The sequence below is a fragment of the Primulina eburnea genome, chromosome 8, assembly GCF_022965805.1.
Source record: "Primulina eburnea isolate SZY01 chromosome 8, ASM2296580v1, whole genome shotgun sequence".
NCBI classification, from domain to species: domain Eukaryota; kingdom Viridiplantae; phylum Streptophyta; class Magnoliopsida; order Lamiales; family Gesneriaceae; genus Primulina; species Primulina eburnea.
Window position 1 is genome coordinate 2508493 of NC_133108.1, and position 20236 is coordinate 2528728.

Below are 20236 nucleotides of genomic sequence, written 5' to 3' on the forward strand. Positions count from 1 at the left end.
AAAATAAAAAATATGATTATTTCTTAATTTTTAATTCTCTTCATTCATTTCTTTTTTTTCTCATTTTGTTTTGAAACGTGATTGTAAATCAAAGTTCATACCCATAAATAATTAGACTATGATGTCAAAGTGAATTTCATTTCCTAAAAATAGAAACTATACAAGTAAAACAAAAATTAAATTAGATTTTAGATTTACTATATAGATTTGTGTTCATCTAAGAAATTATATGTTGGAGTGGAATATTGAGTTGTTAATTGATATATTTTTTTAATATCTTTGAGTCAATAAAAATATGGAGAAAATGTGATGTATTTCAAAAAATAAAAAATATAAATATTTCTTAATTTTTAATTCTCTTCGTTCATTTTTTTTCCATCTCATTTTGTTTGGAAGCATGATTGTGAGTCAAAATTCATACGAATGAATAATTGGGCAATGATGTCTAAGTGAATTTCATTTCTCAAGATTAAAAAATATACAAATAAAAATTTTAATATAAGATAATATATTTTTGTTCATTTTTCTCACCATTTATTATTTGTAATTAGACATGATATGATAAAATAAGATAGACTTATATCATCTGAATTTTATATAATCGATTCGTCTGTTTAAAATTAGTGGATGTTGTCATAAGTAGCGCCGATGCAAATATTGAACATCGAGATATAACTTTGGAATTAAACCGACAAACCAAAAACAAAGAAAGAATAAAATTCAAATGACAAAATAACCATAATAATATTTAAAGACAAACATATAATAATACCAAAAGATGAGCATAAATAATACCAAAAGACAAACACAAGACATGGGGGTTAATTTAGTAAATAAACAATGAAAACTCACAATTTTGTAATAACTAGTGGAAAAGCACGTGTGTTGCTACATTGCACATGTTAACGAACATGAGTGCACTGTGAATATTGGTCATAAATTTGTAAATCGATGTTGACACATAATTTTTTCACAAATTGGTCGATAAGTCGATAACAAATGTAATTTTTGTCACGTCCCGAGCCTAGGCCTACGTCCGTGTAGCTGTACAATGAGCCTCATAACAACTACTTCGTATTCATCATTAATTTACGAAATTGATTATCTCAAGTTGCTATATAAGTCCATTATAGCCTATTATAAACTCATTTTAAATATTTAAAAGGTGGCTCCTGTCATGTAGCATTTTGCCCTTCATATTTAAGAGGTGACTCTCATGCACGTAGCACTTTACTCTGCATAATACTTATTTCCCGGTGTTCGTTGCCAGTGACCGGATCTGATACCATTCTGTCACACCTGAGCCCGAGCCCGCGGCTGCGTGACTAAACAACATGCTCCTATAGCAACTACTTCGTATTCGCTCCCACTTTACAAAAATGATTAACCCAAGTTGTTATAGAAGTCAATTGTAGATCATTATAAAATCATTTTAAATCTTTAATTTTTATCATGTGGAACAAGAGTTATCACAATTTCACGGTTTAGCTATCATTTCAAACCACCATAATTTTATTTCTTCAATATTTTCTTTGTTTGATTTGAATCATTCAATATTTTTTCCCTTTTTTTAAAAAAAATTTATTTTATTTTTTCTGTTTTTTTTTTCTCGATTAAATTCAGTAATAACATCATCATATCTGATTTTCATGTTTCTTTTTCATTATCGGATTTGAAGTTAATTAATATCTTTAATAATTACCTTGGTTTTTTCTTAAGGACTTCATATTTTGTTTATTTGTATCGTTCACACTTCGGATTTTACTTCATTTATTTTCTCTTATATTTTTTAAGTCTCACTTGATTTATCTACATCTTTCAACACCAATGACAACACATTATTGTTCTTAGTAACTAATTTCAAATGAAACTTGCAATGTTTCTTGTTTAGTTCTATAAGGTTATCTTTATGTTTAGACATATATTTTTCATTTAACTAACTAACTAAACTCATACTTAATAAGTTTTCAGCTCTATTCTTTTGACACATACAAATAATTTACAATAACAAAAAAAATTTCAGTCCAATATTATGCTCACATGATTCTCATTTATTTCATGTACCATGTGGGGACCCGGGCTCTAATTCTTTTTCTTGGGATTAAATGGATCGTTATTATAAAACATGGGTCAAATTTTCGCTTTTTACATAAAAACACATATAACCAAACAAGCATACATTCTTTATTTAATTTACAACATACAACATACAATACATGTCTTATTCTGTATGTCCTCAACTAATCAGTATTAAAAGACAGTACATAATAAAAGACAACTACTGGTCCATCTGCTACGCCCGTGATCTCCACGCTAACACGATCATATCTGTCTCGACCCAGATCCTGCCCCACCTGTTGTTATGCACACATACAGACATAACAACAGCCGGAAAATCGGTGAGAACAAATCCCAGTATAAACATGTATACATGCATTAAAACAATCTAAAACATGAAACATGCTAATATGAATATCATTCATATATAATCATGCAATGCGAATCTAATCATGTCTAGACTCGACTCGACTAGAACTCTAGGGATCCCGTTGTGAATAAGACGGCACTGTCTGTCACCTACCCTCCCAATCGAGGTGCTGTCCGTCTTATTCCTAGACTTCGGCCTGATCTGTATGCGCAGTCTACAATAGGGGCGGTGATCTTCCCCTAAGCTGTGATATCGCCGAACGTCTAGTAGTCTGCCTGATCTCCAGACTGTCTTATCTTAATGCATGAATACACAATCTGTAAACAAGCATAATCATTCTAATGCAATGCCACATGATCTGTAAACAAAGCATAGCAAGATTTGTATACAAGTTTTATAAACAAATCTATAAACAATCATAATTATATCTAGATATAAACAATAAAACTAGTATGTGATTTTGGTTGGGAAACTCAAATGTGATCTCATTTCAGTCGTGATTCTCCAAACAAAACATGTACTATACCTTTCGTCGCACAATCGCTGTCACAGTCGTCAAAACGAATCTGAAATGGAAATGTTGATACACAATCTATCAATCTTTAATCTAATCAACACCTATCCAAGTCAATACTTGATTTCGGTACAATTTGACGGCATAACGACGTAATTCTCGATACCGGTCAATCAAATTCTCAACACATATCAACACATTATCAATCTAAACTCATCAACTCATAATCATCATCCTAAACATGTCATAGTATTCAAAATCTGCATATTTAGTTCTAAACATGCTATAAAAATCATAACAATTGCATATGACATCCGATAATCGATCCGATTGCGAATATATGATGCTTATACTCATAAAAACATATATCTACAAGCATATCCAAGTTTCCCTAACCCCAATATCTCAAATCATGTTGAAAATGAACAATACTTACATCACCTTGTAGCTTTCGAAGAGAGGAATCCAAATCTATACTTAGATTTTAGTTTGGATGGATAAAAGTGACACAATCTTGCTTCTAGGATAAAATCACCTTACCCCTTCTCCTAAACTTTCTCGGTGGTCTCCTCTGATGAAATGGCAAAGAAAAGCCATCTTATATATATATCTTGCATGCCTACACACACATGGCAAATCCTTTGAAGTACACGTCTCGCGCATATGCGCGGTCACTACTCGCGCATATGCGCGAGACCTACTGTCTCGGCACTTGGCAGAAAATAACACTAGCGCATATGCGCCACTTATCTCGCGCATATGCGCCACAGCTACTGGAGGTGTCGCGCATATGCGCCGCTTCTTTCCGCGCATATGTGCCAATGCTACTGTAAATGTCGCGCATATGCGCCACTCTTTCCGTGCATATGCGCCACTTATCTTCGCGCATATGCGCCAACTGTTCTGTCCAAATTTTAAGATTTTCTCCTCTTGTCCATGTATTTCCTATTCTCATCTCAATTAACACTCCTCATTATATATATATACATACTCATATATTCCGAGTATTATGTCGATGAGAACTATTAATCTCGAGCCTTACATACCAACATATTTATAATCCACCGAAAATATGTTATTTCTATATTTTATTTTTTGACAAGACAAATGACAAATACTACAACATCAAAACTTGTCTATATTGCATTATATTTTAAGTTATGCATCGCTCTAAATCAAATAACAGTAATTTAACTTTTTCCTTAAAACAGTTTGAAAAATATGTCTCAAATTAAAAAAATTTGAATGAATAAATAATAAATAATCATAAACGAAACAAACGAATCAATTTTTTAAAATCAGATGATAGAAGTCTATCTTATTATGTCTAAATACAAACAATAAAAGGTGGGCAAAAACTTGTGTGAGACGGTCTCACGGGTCGTATTTGTGAGACGGATATCTTATTTGGGTCACTCATGAAAAAGTATTAATTTTTATGCTAAGAGTATTACTTTCTATTGTGAATATATGTAGGGTTGACCTGTCTCAGAGATTATGATCCGTGAGACGGTCTCACATGAGACCAACTCTAAAAGGCGAGAAAAATGAACACACACACACACTCTATATATATATATATATATATATATATATATATATATATATATATATATATATATATATATATATATATATATAAATAAACAAAATGAGAGGGGAAAAAAAAGAAGGAACGAAGATAATTAAGAATCAAGAAATAACTATATTTTTTATTTTTTCAAACACATCACATTTTCTCAAAAATCCAATTCCAATCCCTAAATCCATGAATATCTTAGTTTGATTTGCTTTAATTTGTAATCAAAATAAAGACAACAGAAGATGAATATATATGGATAAACACTCAATATTAATTTTATGTCATAAATGATTTTGAAAAAATACATATATCTAATAATTAACACAAATTACACTACGATAATTTAATAAATAAACAATGAAACTCATATTTTTATAATAATAACAGATAATAGATAGATATATTATCAACGTCGTGTTTCAAAAAATTTGAACATTCCAAACCAGAATCCTTGTTCGATCAGGTTAAGGATTTTAATCACTCTTCTCTCTATATATACTGTACCCCCCACACAAAAACAAAGATACATAAATCTTTTTTTTACATACGTTTGATATTATTCGCTACTTGATCGAAAAAATGTCGACAACTAGTGAAGGTGCTGCGTCAGTAGACGTGCAGATGATCGCCGGATCTTTCTATATACCCAAGAACGACCCCGAAAATCCCCTCGGGGACGACTCGCACTTTATCGACGAAGTGGTGCAGGTAATAGGGGTGGCCGATGGTATCGGTGGAGGTAAATACGCTAGAGAACTGATGGGCAAAGTTGCGGAGAAGGTCAAGATACGCCGCTATCCTGTCGCATCTTTAAACCCGAAATATGACCTTAAAGATGCGTTCTCGAACTCCTGGTCGACGGGTGCCTGCACTGTTTGTATCATCGCACTCGACGAAAATCTTCTCAAAGCGGTGAACGTGGGTGACTCTGGATTCATGGTGATCAGAGGAGGGAATGCAGTTTACACGTCTCCGGTGCAGCGTAAGGCGTTCGATTGTCCGTATCTGATGGGAAAAACAACCGGCGGCGGCCCTGGACTAGCGGAAGAGTTGCAGGTGCAGGTGGAGCCTGGAGACGTCATAATCGCCGGCACTGATGGGTTGTTTGATAATTTGTTTCCGGAAGAAATCGAGGCGATCGTGAAGGTTTCTTTAGAACAAAACGATATTCAACCAAACCTCCTGGCAGAAAGTTTGGCTAAGGCGGCGCTGGAAAAATCTTTGGACAGAAGTTGTAAAAGCCCGTATGGCGTGGCGGCTCAAGCGGCAGGATTGGAATACAGCGGAGGAAAATCCGACGATATTACGGTCGTGGCTGGTTATGTTCGAGCATACTCAAAGGCCAAGGTTCATAAATTTTGTTCGTGCTGCAATTGGTGGAGTCCGAACTCAGAATTCAGAAACAAGAAAACATATTATCCGAGGAAAAGAAATGATTATACGAGTGTTTTAAACCGTTACAAAGAAAACGAAGGCACTGCTGTGTATTACATCCCCAAGTAGTAGTTATTTTGATTTAAGATTTCGTCCTAGATTTTAGTTGTGACCTTGTTATGTTAGGATTCTCTCTTTATGATAGAATTTTAGTTGTGGTTTGATTTGACTCTAGTATCGTTAAGTTCTAGCAGAAATTAAAGTTTTTTTCCATTAAATTTTATATTTCGAGCAAAAATCTTGTGACAAAATATTAAAGATAATTCATGTTTTCCATCTTTTGTTTTGCAAATGTTGACATATACTAATAAACGATGTAACAAAGTCGGACCACTAAGGGCATCTCCAACCCTATTCTCCATTTTTTCATTCTATATATTCCAAAATGGAGTATTGCATTCTCTATTTAAAAAATCTTCTCCAACCCATATTCTCTAAATTTTATAAATTCTTTATTTTTTATATTTTTTATTCCAAATTATTTAATATAAAAATAGTAATTATGTAATATGATATTAAACAAATTAAATTAAATGTGACTCATTTTTTTAAAACATAATTCATTTATTTTGACATCGAATTTCAAGCCGCATACAACATTAAAACACATACATAGATCGATATAATTATAAACTACACATGATTTAAAGACTAATGTTCTGAATTAGAGTATTCCTCCCACAAATGGTCAATAAGAGCATCTCGGAGTGCATAGTGAGCCGATTTGTCTTTGATTTGACGATGACGTGCAAGAAACTCTTGGAATCGGACGTGTTCATCAAAATAATTCAATTACAATAAATAAATAAATAATAAAAAATGAGAAATTCTCCAAAATATATGGAGAATGGTTGGAGCAAGATTGATACTCTATTTTGAAGATTTTCTCCAAAATGGAGAATGGTTGGAGTTGCTCTAAGGACTCGATATTTAGTATACAGGATATGTATACATAAACTCATCACTTCCAAAGAAGGACATGGATTAAAAAATGGAACAAGACAATGACAAGAAACAACTGCCTTATTAGACGATAATCAAATGAAAGTGTACAATTTAATTAGCAATTAATTCATTGAATCATAAACTTGAAATAATTAAGTTGTTGAATCTACAACTTATTTTGTGACTATTACAATTACAGAAGTCAGATAAAGTTATCAGCCAACTGTACATGCCTCTCTGCTTATTGTGGGCTTGGAGTTTGCACAAGAAAATGTGCAGGCTCCCATCTTGCTGTATAACCAAACTTTGACGTGTTGTACTTCCGGTGTACACCGGTGAGTTTTCCGGTCCCTGCGAGCTGATGAAAACCAACCATCATTCTCGAGCATTCCCTGCAGAAGAAGAATGATAACCACGGAGTTCAATCGAGCTAGAATGATGACGATAGAGTATTCGATATTGCTTATAGATAAACGACTTACATTAGTTGACCTTCTGAGTAGCCGGTGTGATGTTGGCAGGTCTTGTTCCATTGTCCGATACCGTAAAGCGAAGCTTGGGCAGTATATGTTGCAGCAGCAGCCATGAAAGATGGTGGATACTTGAGCATTTCATATTCCACCAGACACAGCTCAATCAAGAAGAAGGAGAGTGTCTCAAGCTGTTACAAGGACACGAGGAAAAATATTAGTTTCCTTTTGGTAAATTCATTTCACGTGGATCAACACGTTTCATTAACGTGAGAATTCTGACCTTTCTGTCCGATTGGGCTGCCTTTAGGAATCTTTTCAAGAAAACATATGCAGTTGGGACAGACATGTTAAATTGCAAAGTGTTGAGCATCAATCTTTCCTGCACATTATTGAAAAACGAAAATTTGGATTATAGACTCAAGAACTGCGATCAATGAATACAAATTAATGCTAGTTTTTTAGAATATGACACAGTTACCATTTCAATAATTTCATTCCTCGTATAAGCTTTGTCCGAAATAAAGATCAAGTCATCCACAACTGGTACAGAAACTTCCTCATATTTGCATGCTAAAAGCAGTGCAACAAGGCCAACAAGCTGAAGCTTTTTCCTGACCACCGATTGCTTTTCTAAGAATCTATCAATCAAATTTACTGTGAGAAACAATGTCTCGTCTCTAAGTTCGAATTTGTGGTGTACCTGTTATGCCACAACCAAGAACAAAAATGGTTCAGATGAGTCGAAGATTATACAGTTCACAACCTATTAAGACAGTGAACATGTCGTGCTTGCTAACCTCTATAAGCCAGTCTATGAGAATGGACCTCATTTTTTCGTTGATATCAAATTGTTGGGCCATGTATCCAGGCAAAACACAGCAAGAACTCTGAAGCAATAAACCATTTTAAACATTGCTATTTGGTTATTTCTTACTAGCATAGTCGGTGTTTCTTACCTCAATTTTCTTGTAGTAGACATATAAATCTTCGACATACTCGATCACTGCAAGTGGATCCTTCGAATCACAGCCGTCTATGTCTAAGATAGGGTCTTCAAATATGTCCTCCATTTCAACCTCCTTCTGAGAGATGTCAGATCTAAAATCTTAAACTCGACCAATAATTTTCAAGAAAGAGAAAAAAGTGGTAAAGTTGCACATACTGTTTGGTTGTTTTCAGTTATTTCGAATCCGGAAAACATGGGCACTGGCTGGTCTTTAGCAGCTCCTAATTGATCCTCTGAATCTGTTAGGGAGATATCCTCCCATACAGTTAACTCATTTGCTGATGTCTTTGGCTTCTTTGATTCCTGTTTAATGTAAGAATATATCAGACCTTCGAAATTTACAATTTTGGGAGATGGGGTGCAGAAATTCATATGACTATTGAGAAATTTTCTACAAGCTTGACCATAATTTGTCGTTACCTCTGGGCAATTTTTGTGCGAGAAGGTCATTTGTGAAGCATATTTCCTTCACAAACCACGAAGTTTATACATCAGCAAAATGTTGAGGATAGTGCTTTTGGGAAAACAATTCAAACTGAGAGAAGAAACTTTATTCCAAAAAGGGGAAATAATTTGAAATGAAGGGAAATAACCTTGTTATTGGCCTATGAGCTGGAACTTGAGCATTCTTATCACGAACCCCATTAATTCTAAAAGTCAGAATATGACCAAAAATTCATTGTATCAGCCAAAAAACTTCAAGAATGCAAAAGCACGTAAAAAAAAGGGACAAAATCTTTTGAGTTTTTTGAGCTAGAATCTTTACTCAGGCAATCTTCGCTTGTTAATCACACACGGGTTTGGATTAACTCCACCTAAATTCTGATTAAGCACGCTTAGAGCTCTTCTGTTGGGTAGGATTTCAACTCCAAACTTCCTCCTGCCCATTTCTGCCACACCTTTTGTTATTCCAAGAAAATTAAAATACACCCAACATTAAAGAAAATCTAGACTTTCTAAGCTGATTCAAATCCAAGAAACCACATCCCAGCTGGGAATTATCCTCGTTTTAATAAACTTACCTTGTAGACTTGAGTGTTCAACAATCTGAACAGATTTGCTCTCATCAGATATAACCATTTCTTCCATTTATCCAAGGAAACAAACACAAACCCAAAATGTAAATCAAACAGCTCCTCCTGCTGCCTGAAGAAAGAGCCCTTAACAATGGCGGAGGTGTGAGCAGATAAGAGTGAAGGGCTATTTGTTCATTGAAACCAAATGGTGTGTTGTTTATGTTATTTTTCAAATCCAACGGCTAGTGTAACGGTTACCTGGCTGGCAAATGTCGCACAGCATGTGAAATTTAAGACCCTTTACCTTTTTTTGTTAAGTTGTCTGATTTTGATTGTTTAATAATTATTGTTCCACATTTCACAGCCGCTCTTACCCACCATGTGGGCTTTGAGTTTCTTGAAATATTTTAGAAAACTAATAAATGGAATGATGTTCATGTCATATATTATCGATATCTTCATAAAAATTCAAAAAACGAAAAATCTCATTTATGATATCGTGTCACGAGTCAATTTGTTGAAACAAATCTCTAATACGACCTGATTGATTATTTTTTTTAATCAAAAGTACTACGTAGCTATGCTCCATGTTCACCTTTTGCCACCATGTCCTTGATGCAACGAAGTATGTATCAATCATTGTATTTAATGGCTGCCATAAATATTGTTTACCATGTTTTGACCCACCTCCTTCAAATAAGTTGGGGTAACAAAAAGGGGTTGAATTAGCATTTATTATATCTCATTAAACGTGAAGAAAAATGTGAACTATTCGATAAGTGCGAGTATAATTATTAAATTTTTCTGGAAAAAGAAAGGAACTTGTGGCAGCGGTAAACGGACTTCAAAAAGTTAATTTTTGACTTAAATTTAATACATTATATGCAACTTGATTAGATGAGTAAAAGCACAATTTCAACGCACTAGTTTGAATCTATCAAGTGATGTGATGACCAACCAAATGGTGTGTTATATAAATGATAGTAAGAAATCTCAAAAAAAAATCTTAAAAGTTCGTCTAATTTTGTCATTAAGAGTGCTCATATCACAAAACACGATTTGTTATATCTTTGGAGACGATTACCGTATTTCATAAACATCGTGTATTGGTAAAATTCGTCTTAAAAAGATAGAGTCAAACTCTAGATTTGACTTTCTTTATGTCTTTGTCTTATTCCAGAACTTGTTGTGACATCTTTTGTGACAACTTACGAACCATTTAAAATTTGCACATCTTCAGCACCAATATTATTGAATACAAGGTGAACGCTACAAATGTGCAAATATCTTAAAATTGTTGGGTTTTAATTTATTGGCATGTACTTAGATTTCTCTCAATGAAAATTAAGAATAGTAACTATAAGTAGCTTAATATTGTTTATTTTCATTTTATGATCTATGTTTATTAATATTTTGTACAAAATATATTATAATTTTAATGGTAGACAATTATAAATATTTTATCGGTCTCTTCCCCCCCAAAAAAAAGATTTTGTCACATTTTTTAGTAACAATTTGCGTATCATCAATAAAAATTTATTGTTATTAAATACTGTAACTCATTAATTAATAATATTACAAAGAATAATATCGCAAGAGAAATTTTTTGCCTTTTCCTCGGGACAGATTGGCTGGCTTTCGTTGAGTCTATTTAATTCTTTTTGCAGTACAAAAATTAGGTTAATGAGATCCTACCAATGTGGGCATTACCTCCATGAGAGGATGGATGGCCAAGATCTTGCCAAACATACAATTTCAAAAAAAAAAAGTGGGTCCTACATATGCATGGACAAATCTTGACCATCCATCCTATCATGGGGCAATGCCCGCATAGGTAGGATGAAATAAACCCAAAAATTATATGATAACATCATCACTATGAATGCCTCTACCAAGTCTTTTGCCAGCTTTTCAAACGTTATGAAACATAAATTAATTGTTTCTAGATTAGATAAAAATAAGAATATCATTTCAAAAAAAATTAATATTACACTAAAATCTAAATGTATTCAATGTTTTTTTTATATATTCTATAGAAGTGTAACGATATTAAAAATAGAATTTCATTTTACTAATCTCATAAAAAATTTGAATTATAGAACTGATTATATGATTTTTAATTTAATGTATATCAATGATTGTAATATTTAATAAAAAGAAATAACAAAAAAAAATTATAATGTCGATTAATTATTAAATAGTTGAATATTCATGCAACAAACATAAAAAAAAAAAAATTAAGATTTTTAGCTATATTATATATATATATTTATATATATATATATATAAATTAATATATAAATTATTGTAATTTTTAATCAAAAATTATACATGTAAGGAAATGTAGAAAATCTATGAACTTATATGAAAAAGTTTACAAAATTTTCAAAAAATAATGTAAAAAAAATCTACAGGAGTTTATAGAATTATGTTTGCAAATATTTAGAAATCAAATCTATAAAAAAAAATTTAAAAAAATCATCTAATCTCCAAATACGTGTCACTATATCTCATCTAAATATTTATGAACTTAAAATTATAACAAACTTACTATTTGAAAAAATCTTCCGCATCAAATCGAAAAATAGACGATGGATTGGTGCTCAAGTCGATACAACATGAAGATATTTGATCAATGTTAATAAGTTTCATCAATATTTCTTCGGACGAACCAACTTCATGACCTAATCATAAAAAAAAATAGACGATTAAATTTATTTATAGTAAAATAAATTGTGATGGGGACTGAATTTGATCCCATTAATTAATTTACAGCAATTATAAAATTTATGAACCTTTTTCGTTTGAAACTGCATGAAGATAAGCAACTACCACTGTGATATCATCGTATTTCCCTCCACTGTGTATTAAACCAGCTGCCTGAGCCGCCACACCAAAGGGGCTTCTACAGCTTCTATCCAAAGATTTTTGCAACGCCGCCGTAGCCAAAATCTGTGCTAGGACTTCCGGTTGATTGTTTTGTTCCAATGAAATCTCCACCATCGCCGCGATTTCTTCCGGAAATAAATTATCAAACAACCCATCAGTCCCGGCGACTATAACATCTCCAGCCTCCACCGCCACCTCCAAATCCTCCGCAAGTTCAAGGCCACCTTTTTTTCTTTCCATCTGATACGGAAGATTGAACTTTGTCTGCTGAGCCGGAGACTTGTACACAACTGCCCCTCCTCTGATCACCGCGTACCCAGAGTCGCCCAAATTCGTCGCTTTGAGGAGATTTCCTTCAATTGCCATGATGCAGGCGGTGCAGGCACCCGGCAATCTAGATTGCGAGAACGCTTCTTGGAGGAGTTGATTCGGGTTAACGAAGCGGCGTTGCTTGACTATCTCCGCGGCGTTGCCCATTAGCTCTCTGGCGTATTGACCAGAATCGATTCCCCTCGAGGCAAAGCCGCCGACACCATCCGCCACCCCTATGACCTGCGCCTCTTGGTCGATGAAGTGCCAGTCCTCCCCGAGTGGTTTGTTGGGCTTATTTTTGGGTACGTAGAAAGATCCGGCTATCATCGCAATATCATTCGACATATTTCAATTAAATTTGTGTGTGTGTGTCTCTCTCTATATATATATATAATATTAAATAAGTTTTATAATATTATTTATTAATTAAATAAAAATAAAGCATTTTTAATAAATCGAGAGGAGTAATATGTGATTTATTTAAAAAAATCATAACAATAAAATTAATTATTCAAGGTCTATCAACCTTTGTAATGTAGTATAGATTAATCTTTTTTTCAAGTAGAAATCTGAAAAGACCTTTGTTTCTATTCATTGAATACAAAAACTTGTGTGAGACGATTTCACGGGTCGTATTTTGTTAGAAAGATCTCTCTTATTTGGGTCATCCATGAAAAAATATTACTTTTTATGCTAAGAGTATTACTTTTTATTGTAAATATCAGCATGATTGACATGTCTCACATATAACGATTCGTGAGACCGTCTCACAAGAGACCTACTTTTCATTGAAATACTTTATATGAGAGGTACAACAAATATTTTCAATAATAGACTTCTCGTGATACGAGTCTAGTTTGTATCTATCTATAATGAAAATTAATATTTTTTTTATTAAAAATAATATTATTTTTCATAGATATGATAAAATAGTTTGATAAAATTGAATCACGAGACAATTTAATATAAATTTTTGTACCTTTCAATTGACCATCCCTACTTTCCATTTGCTTCGGCACTTTTTAAATTGCAAGGTACCCAGGAGGTTAAATTTAATTTTAATTTCACTAGTCTATTTTGCTTTTGGTTGAAGATGTAATTTCTTCTTACAAATTCCCGATTTCTAAGCTAAATAAAAAAAAATTCAATTTTTAATTTTGTTAATCATTATACTTCACGTTTTTTTAGCTGGCATCCTATTTATCAAGTATCCTTAACCTAATCGAACTAGGATTCTAGTTTCAAATGTCCTAACTCAATAAAAGATATATTGTTAATATTTGATCTGACACAAAAAATTATGTGAGACAATCGGATCGTATTTTATGAGACGAATCTCTTATTTGGGTTATCTATGAAAAAATATTAATTTTTATGCTAAGAGTATTATTTTTTATTGTGAATATCGGTAGAATTGATCTGTATCAAATATAAAAATCCGTGAGATCGTTTCACAAGAAATATACTCTTGAACTGAATGCAATTATATCATAAGGGTGTGTTTGCTTTGAATGATAAGAAGTAGGATTAATAAATAATCAGCCACAATCATTTGTTTGGTACAATTTTTAGCCTTTTTTTATTATCATCAAGGCCCGCATATGGCCCGCACTATACACACAAAAATGGAGATAATTAAACCCTTCCTTGCCAAGTGATTACTTTTACGGTTCCCATGATAACATGAATTTTTACTATTTTATCCTTTATAAATTAATATAATATTAAGCTAAGACTTTTCAACATTTGTTTTATTATGCAATACGAAAACAAATAGAAAAATTGGAAAACTGGCAGTTAAATTGAAAATTCAAAATAATATTAAGATATAAAATTTTATACAATAAAAAGTAATTGTACAATTTTGAAAATCGTCTTAAACTCAATTAACGGATTCTTTGCCAAGTATTTAATTATTTATCCAATTATTTTAAAAATATATATTTAATTAGTATTTGGGACCATTTTGATCTTTACAATAAAATTTACAAAATTAATCTATCATTTTAAAATCATACCAAACACCATGTTATTTATCTCACTATATTATTAATTCATATATCTCATTTTTTAATCACTCTAATTATTAATCATTTACTTATCATATCACACGTACCAAACGCAACCTAATAGTATTAGTAGGAATGATTGAGATTTGACAGTTTATTGAGAGTAAATTCAACACCAAGTGTCGAATAATGTTTGAAACAAAAGGCAACCACACCATTGAACATTGAACTTGCAATGCCAATATCTCACTCGATACGTTTAAGGTGTCATTGAATATGAAATTTTAGACTGGAATCTATGGTGCTCAAAATCTACACTTGAAAAGTTCAGAAACCATTAATTAGTAAAGAATAGCTTCTCGCACTATTGCATACAAAAAATAAAATAAACACGAGAAGATACATAATTTTCGCTTCTAAAAAATACATAGTGTGCCTCTTCAAAGAGATGGAATAGATGACAGTCATCTTCAAGAAGCCGCTTCCATTGATGCCAGGTCCAATTCTTCGTCGGAATCGATTACATCTTCAAAATCATAGAAAGGGTTTGCCTGCGAGAATGTTAAAACCAACTTATCATTTATGATATACTAAAAGAAAATTTATATGGGTAAACAAAGGAAACAAGGGCTGTTTGTTGCTCGGGAGTCCTTTCACAGCCAAATAGGATCACGTTCGGCTTCCCATTATCATTTTCGCTGCCTTTAGGTTGTACTTCGTAATCTTGAATTTTGTTTCTCAATATTGGTATCAAAATTTACCTTTGGTCTTGGAGCAACAGCTTCAAAACTATGGAAAATGGGAGTGTCGAATTGAGGGGGTTCTAAGACAATATATGCCCCTTTATTTCGGTACCTCTCTTCTGTTGCCTGAGAAATAGACATGAAATAAATCCCATCATTCTAGCATTCTTTTTGCATGCCTCATAATATGCAGTGAACTATAAGAAAACCCAAGAATATTATTAGAAGTTAAAAGTATTTTCTATTTCCTTCAAATGTGGGCTGCAGCCAACTCTATCATAGGCTTTCATCCTGACGATATCATCAATCCTCTACTCAGGAAGGCAGGAGTCATATAAAAGGGAAAGAGAGTTCAATTTGTTATATACTTTTTTGCTTCTCAACACGTGCCTAGAAAAAACTAGACCTTAACGCTCAACACCTTCCATCCAAACTCAAAAGTAAATTTTTCAGATGAAACATAAAAAAGATGAACACCTGATACTGATAGTAAAAACCAAAACTATTTTTAAAAGGGTATATAAGGGGAAAAACTTGTGAGCAAATGAAGCTACCTGAAATTGTGGATAGTCTGGGGCACTGAATAGGGTAATAAGCTTCCCTGAATCTACAATATGATCTATAGTATATCCTACATCCATTCCTCCAAGATCATGTCGCTTATCCCTTGCATCAGGACCTTCATGTGACCTGATTATCATCTGCTTTGACAAGAAAATAAATCACAAATCAGCCAATCTACTTCAACATCGGGGTGAGCTTCTATGAGCGTGCTCATGCAAGCAGTCATGGAAGGAGTGAGATATCAAATGTGCAAGAGCTCTCAAAAACAATCGATTTCAGTGACAATTGCGACAAAAAGCTTTAGATAGTAAATAAAAAAGATTAATCCATAGTATAAAAAGCGTCCATTTGCATTGTACACTAATCACTCCGTCTTATTGTGAGCATGACTGAAAAGATCACCTCAGTCCTCAAACAAAACTGAAACATCATTTTTTGTATTAGCAAGCACTACTCACTCCTCATGAATCTAGCATCAGTCAACCTTAATCAACAAGTTTAAAGAATGGATGGTATATGAAATTGGCACATGAAAATCAATTTGATATAAAGGTTGGCCAGTGAGATATTGATTATCAAATTAATAGATAAAATTGCATCACCTTTAGATTGAACTTCTTTAAGAATTCTTCAGTACAATCAGGACCCCACAAGAGACCAATACCTCGTTCTGTGTTTGGGGAAAGACCAAGGCTCATCGAAGGATCTGACCATAGAACATCACCAGGAATCAAATTCGAACCTTCCCAAGGAGGATCGAGGACAGATCGTCTAGCTTTAGCCAACTCTTCCAAGGAACCAAGAATTAAGGAATTAACCTCAGGAGTATGAACTACCTTCCGATTTTTCTTTTTGGCCCTTTTTGACGGGGTAGTAACTGCACCACGAAATAGCCCTCCATGAGCAGTGTAAACTTTCCCAGCAATGATGGAAGCAAGGGGAAGTCCTTCAAAACAGCCTAAACATTTTCTGTAGACATGCTTTCCACTATCTCCATATTTTGTAGACACTTCTTTTCAAATCCATAAACCGAAGTACAATATTTTGATTCGTGATTTCCACGAAGTAAATACACCTTATGAGGCATAAGAACCTACAAAAGGACTACTCCGGTTATAATCTTAACTCGTAGAGACTAGAGATATTCTGAAAATGTATCCGGAGTATATCACTAGGCATAAAATTGATATAATTTTAAGATTGCCAAGAATAGTTTCCTGATAAGCAAGTTAACTGTTCAAGTAACAATGTATCTACATACGTAATTCAACATATGAAGACTTCTTCGTCTAGAATGAGAACAGAAGCATGGAGATCCCACATTACCTTAGGACCCCCTAAAGCAGTAGATATAAATCAAAATAATGGAACCAAAATTGAAGCAGCAACAAAAAAGTAGAAAATATATATAAATTTTTTTTTACTTAATTTGGGGAAAAAAACTCGAACAATAATTGAATAAGAACCATGGACTATAACTTGCTACAAATCTAGATCTTTCTTGTCAGGGACCTGCTGTTTGCTCGATCTACTCCACATTGTTTTCGGGCCTCTTCCAACACAAGTCAATTTAATTATGACAGCTTAACTTCGCCATTCTGAAACTAAATCTTCCACTAGGTTTGATTAGGTAAATGACAATGTCTCTTTATTAGTTAAAAAGGGAATTTTTGAATCAAAACACAAAAGTGTTTCCACGTACAGATATTCTCCATGACAAGTTTACAAAGAAAACTCTGTTAAACACCAGAAATTTCAAAACAGATGAAGTAGAATTTAAAGACAGGATTGCTGCTTATTTGGAATCCAAAACATGAATATAGCAATTCCAACTAGATGGATTGAAAATTTTGAAATAGATATCTTTATAGAGAGAGTTCAACAGATTGGTAGCTCCGATCAGGCACAAAATCTAAGAAATGAGTTACTAATAAAATTAATTAACCATAAAACATGTAGGATATAACAGACAGAGAGAAGCCCGAAGCTCCAATTAACGCAGACTATACAAATTTAAAAAATTCCAAAAATACCCTCCCCATTCAAGGCAAAAATAATCTAATATATTTAAAACTATTTCCAGAAAAACTAATCAGGGGCTAATTATCAAGTCAGGAAGTGACCGAGTAAGAGTGACCTTTTATAATGACATTCCACATGGTAGAAAATCAGAATTTTTATTAATAAATATGAGAACTTTCTTCTTAAAAAAATGAGAACTTTAGGATTCTGAATTTTATTAACTCCACTATTCTTTTGCGGACATTTAATAATAGTTTCTACCTCCAAACAAGAGACAAGATCAGAATAACGGAAAGGGAGATGAATAAATAAAACAAGAAGGCAGATTTTGGAGCATTTCCCTTTTTTTAATCATAAGCAAGTAGAATATGCACATTAGTCGTGTTTGAAATTTCAGAATACAACAAGATTTCCAAATGTGACAGTATTTTCCCTTGTTCTGTCAAAACCAACTTAAATTTGTATGGCATCAAATCAAAGAGTTGAATGGGGAAAGGAAGGCCGCCTTGATTTGTTCCTAATTAAAACAATAAATTAGCTAATATAACTTTCATTTCATCAAATCAGAACATCAATGGAAAAATGTTCTTAGCAAATAAATTGACATACACAAGCCAATATAAAATTGAACAAGTGATTGCATCACCTGGATCCTCAGATCTCGATGGGATTCATACATTAATCCTCAAAGAATGCTGACAGAAAACATATTTCAACAGCACAAGTTAAACCGACTATAGTTCCTGAATTTTCAGGTAATGCAGCTCATGGACCTAACAAGTAACACGGTCAAATAAAATATATTGGAAAAGAAGAAAGAGTACAACATGCTCATTCAAATTAGCATTTTTGGGCAAAAGACACAAAAGTAAATGTTAATCACAGCAAAATTGAAGTATGTTCGTAAAGAAGTTGCAAAAATCAATGCAGAACCTAATTATTTTCATCTATTGTACACCAAGAAATATAATTTAATAGCTCAAAACTACTCGCCGATAAAGTTGATGAAATCAAGTTAAGAACTTTAACCTTCCAAGCCAGTAGAAGCAAGAAAACCTCGAGTCCCCAAGCTCCTCTATCCACATAATCCCCGTTGAACACGAAGAAACGATCATCGCCAGGAAATCCCGCATCTTTCAACAAAAACAAAACATCATGCAATTGACCATGCACATCACCTACCACCACAACCCTTGATTCCGAATTCAACCCTGAGTTTTCATCGATCCTCACACAATTGGGTTCTTTATGCAGAATCTTCGATGCAGTAAGTACAAGTTTATCCAGGGTTTGGACGGGGAACACGGCCGGAAACTCCGATGGGGGCAAATCCCTGGATGCCCAATCGAATGTCTGCATGAGGTCTGTGACCCAAGATACGGTTAGGTTTCCATCCTCGGGCCATGTGATGGGGATCTGAGGACGTACGGAAGCAGGGGTGGGGGAGGCTGGCTTGGAATCGGAGGAAGTGGAAGTGGATGCTGTAGAGAAGAAATCCTCGTCCGAGGATGGTGCTGGCGGCAGAGATGGCGGAGGCGTTGGCGGCGCCACTGCATCCGACGACGTAGCGAGCATATCTTGGGTGGTGTTCTACTCTTATTATCGGATTTGGCTCAAGTGTGCAACATTAATTTAAGAAAATCTATATAGATACAGGAATTGTCTCACATACATGTAATAAAAAATATATGTAAAATCACGCACAATGTTTTAAAGAAGTATTTTTTTTCTATCTTTTTTTAATGATAAAAACTTGTGTAAAACTAATCTAACAATCGTATTTTGTAAGACAGATCTTTTATTTAAGTTATCAATTAAAAAATATTACTTTTTATACTAAAAATATTACTTTTTATTGTGAATATCGGTAGTGTTGACCGATTGCACAAATAAAAATTCGTGAAACCGTCTTACAGATAAATATTAATGAGACCGTGTAACAAAAAAACCACCCTCTTTTAATTATATCAAAAGTGGTTGGATTTCTTTTCTTATTATTTATTTTTCAAAAAATCAATTATCTTTATTTTGTGTATATGGAGTGTTTCTTCCTTCTAATTTGTTAAAATACAATTATTGATAATTGATTAGACAAGTAATTAACCCAAAGTCTAGTTATATATTATTGTATTTATAGCTAAACTAGGATAGTTGGAATGCTTGATGTTATATAGGATTTAGGATTCAACGTGGGGGATGGATCCAATCAGGTAATCACCACATCATAGACGTTCCTCAAATAATAAAGTGTATTTATATTTTTATTAAAATTGTTTTTTTTTAAAAAAAATAAATAATG

At 33.3% G+C, this 20236-nt stretch overlaps 4 protein-coding genes across 5 annotated transcripts; 1 reads left to right on the forward strand and 3 right to left on the reverse strand.

Annotated features, from left to right (window-relative positions):
* The first annotated feature begins 5085 nt into the window (after positions 1 to 5085).
* Positions 5086 to 6081, forward strand: LOC140837676 (probable protein phosphatase 2C 55). The gene has a single exon (XM_073203790.1). It carries the CDS (start codon positions 5104 to 5106, stop codon positions 6025 to 6027), a length of 924 nt encoding a protein of 307 aa, XP_073059891.1. The 5' UTR covers positions 5086 to 5103; the 3' UTR covers positions 6028 to 6081.
* Positions 6082 to 6963: 882 nt separating this feature from the next.
* On the reverse strand, positions 6964 to 9569 carry LOC140837678 (G2/mitotic-specific cyclin-2-like). 2 transcript variants are annotated; one of them, XM_073203792.1, is made up of 11 exons: positions 9405 to 9569; positions 9149 to 9281; positions 8976 to 9032; positions 8803 to 8848; positions 8539 to 8685; positions 8333 to 8455; positions 8174 to 8263; positions 7855 to 8076; positions 7657 to 7755; positions 7386 to 7564; positions 6964 to 7295 (listed from the first exon to the last, which is right to left on the reverse strand). In XM_073203792.1, exons 1-11 carry the CDS (start codon positions 9469 to 9471, stop codon positions 7145 to 7147), a joined length of 1314 nt encoding a protein of 437 aa, XP_073059893.1. In that variant the 5' UTR covers positions 9472 to 9569; the 3' UTR covers positions 6964 to 7144. The 2 variants fall into 2 exon arrangements, with proteins under 2 accessions (XP_073059893.1, XP_073059892.1); XM_073203791.1 differs by having other exon boundaries at positions 8333 to 8458.
* Positions 9570 to 11948: 2379 nt separating this feature from the next.
* LOC140837951 (probable protein phosphatase 2C 55) lies at positions 11949 to 12944 on the reverse strand. Its single transcript, XM_073204026.1, has 2 exons — positions 12194 to 12944; positions 11949 to 12082 (listed from the first exon to the last, which is right to left on the reverse strand). Exons 1-2 carry the CDS (start codon positions 12942 to 12944, stop codon positions 11949 to 11951), a joined length of 885 nt encoding a protein of 294 aa, XP_073060127.1.
* A 1817-nt stretch (positions 12945 to 14761) lies between these two features.
* LOC140838370 (serine/threonine-protein phosphatase 7-like) lies at positions 14762 to 19607 on the reverse strand. The gene is given in 6 exon segments (XM_073204611.1): positions 14762 to 15159; positions 15370 to 15477; positions 15906 to 16052; positions 16518 to 16933; positions 16936 to 17008; positions 18967 to 19607. Coding segments are annotated over 6 exon segments (1371 nt in total). The 5' UTR covers positions 19513 to 19607; the 3' UTR covers positions 14762 to 15078.
* Between the last annotated feature and the right edge of the window lie 629 nt (positions 19608 to 20236).

What these genes read in the sequence shown, in the direction of transcription:
- LOC140837678 (XM_073203791.1), bottom strand. Translation starts at nt 9,471, where the DNA reads ATGGAAGAAATGGTTATATCTGATGAGAGCAAATCTGTTCAGATTGTT. An exon ending in TGAACACTCAAGTCTACAAG is followed by an intron (nt 9,282 to 9,404) that starts GTAAGTTTATTA and finishes GAATAACAAAAG; the next exon opens with GTGTGGCAGAAATGGGCAGG. An exon ending in CAGCCCAATCGGACAGAAAG is followed by an intron (nt 7,565 to 7,656) that starts GTCAGAATTCTC and finishes TCCTTGTAACAG; the next exon opens with CTTGAGACACTCTCCTTCTT.
- LOC140837951 (XM_073204026.1), bottom strand. Translation starts at nt 12,944, where the DNA reads ATGTCGAATGATATTGCGATGATAGCCGGATCTTTCTACGTACCCAAA. An exon ending in TGCAGTTTCAAACGAAAAAG is followed by an intron (nt 12,083 to 12,193) that starts GTTCATAAATTT and finishes TTTTATGATTAG; the next exon opens with GTCATGAAGTTGGTTCGTCC.
- LOC140837676 (XM_073203790.1), top strand. Translation starts at nt 5,104, where the DNA reads ATGTCGACAACTAGTGAAGGTGCTGCGTCAGTAGACGTGCAGATGATC.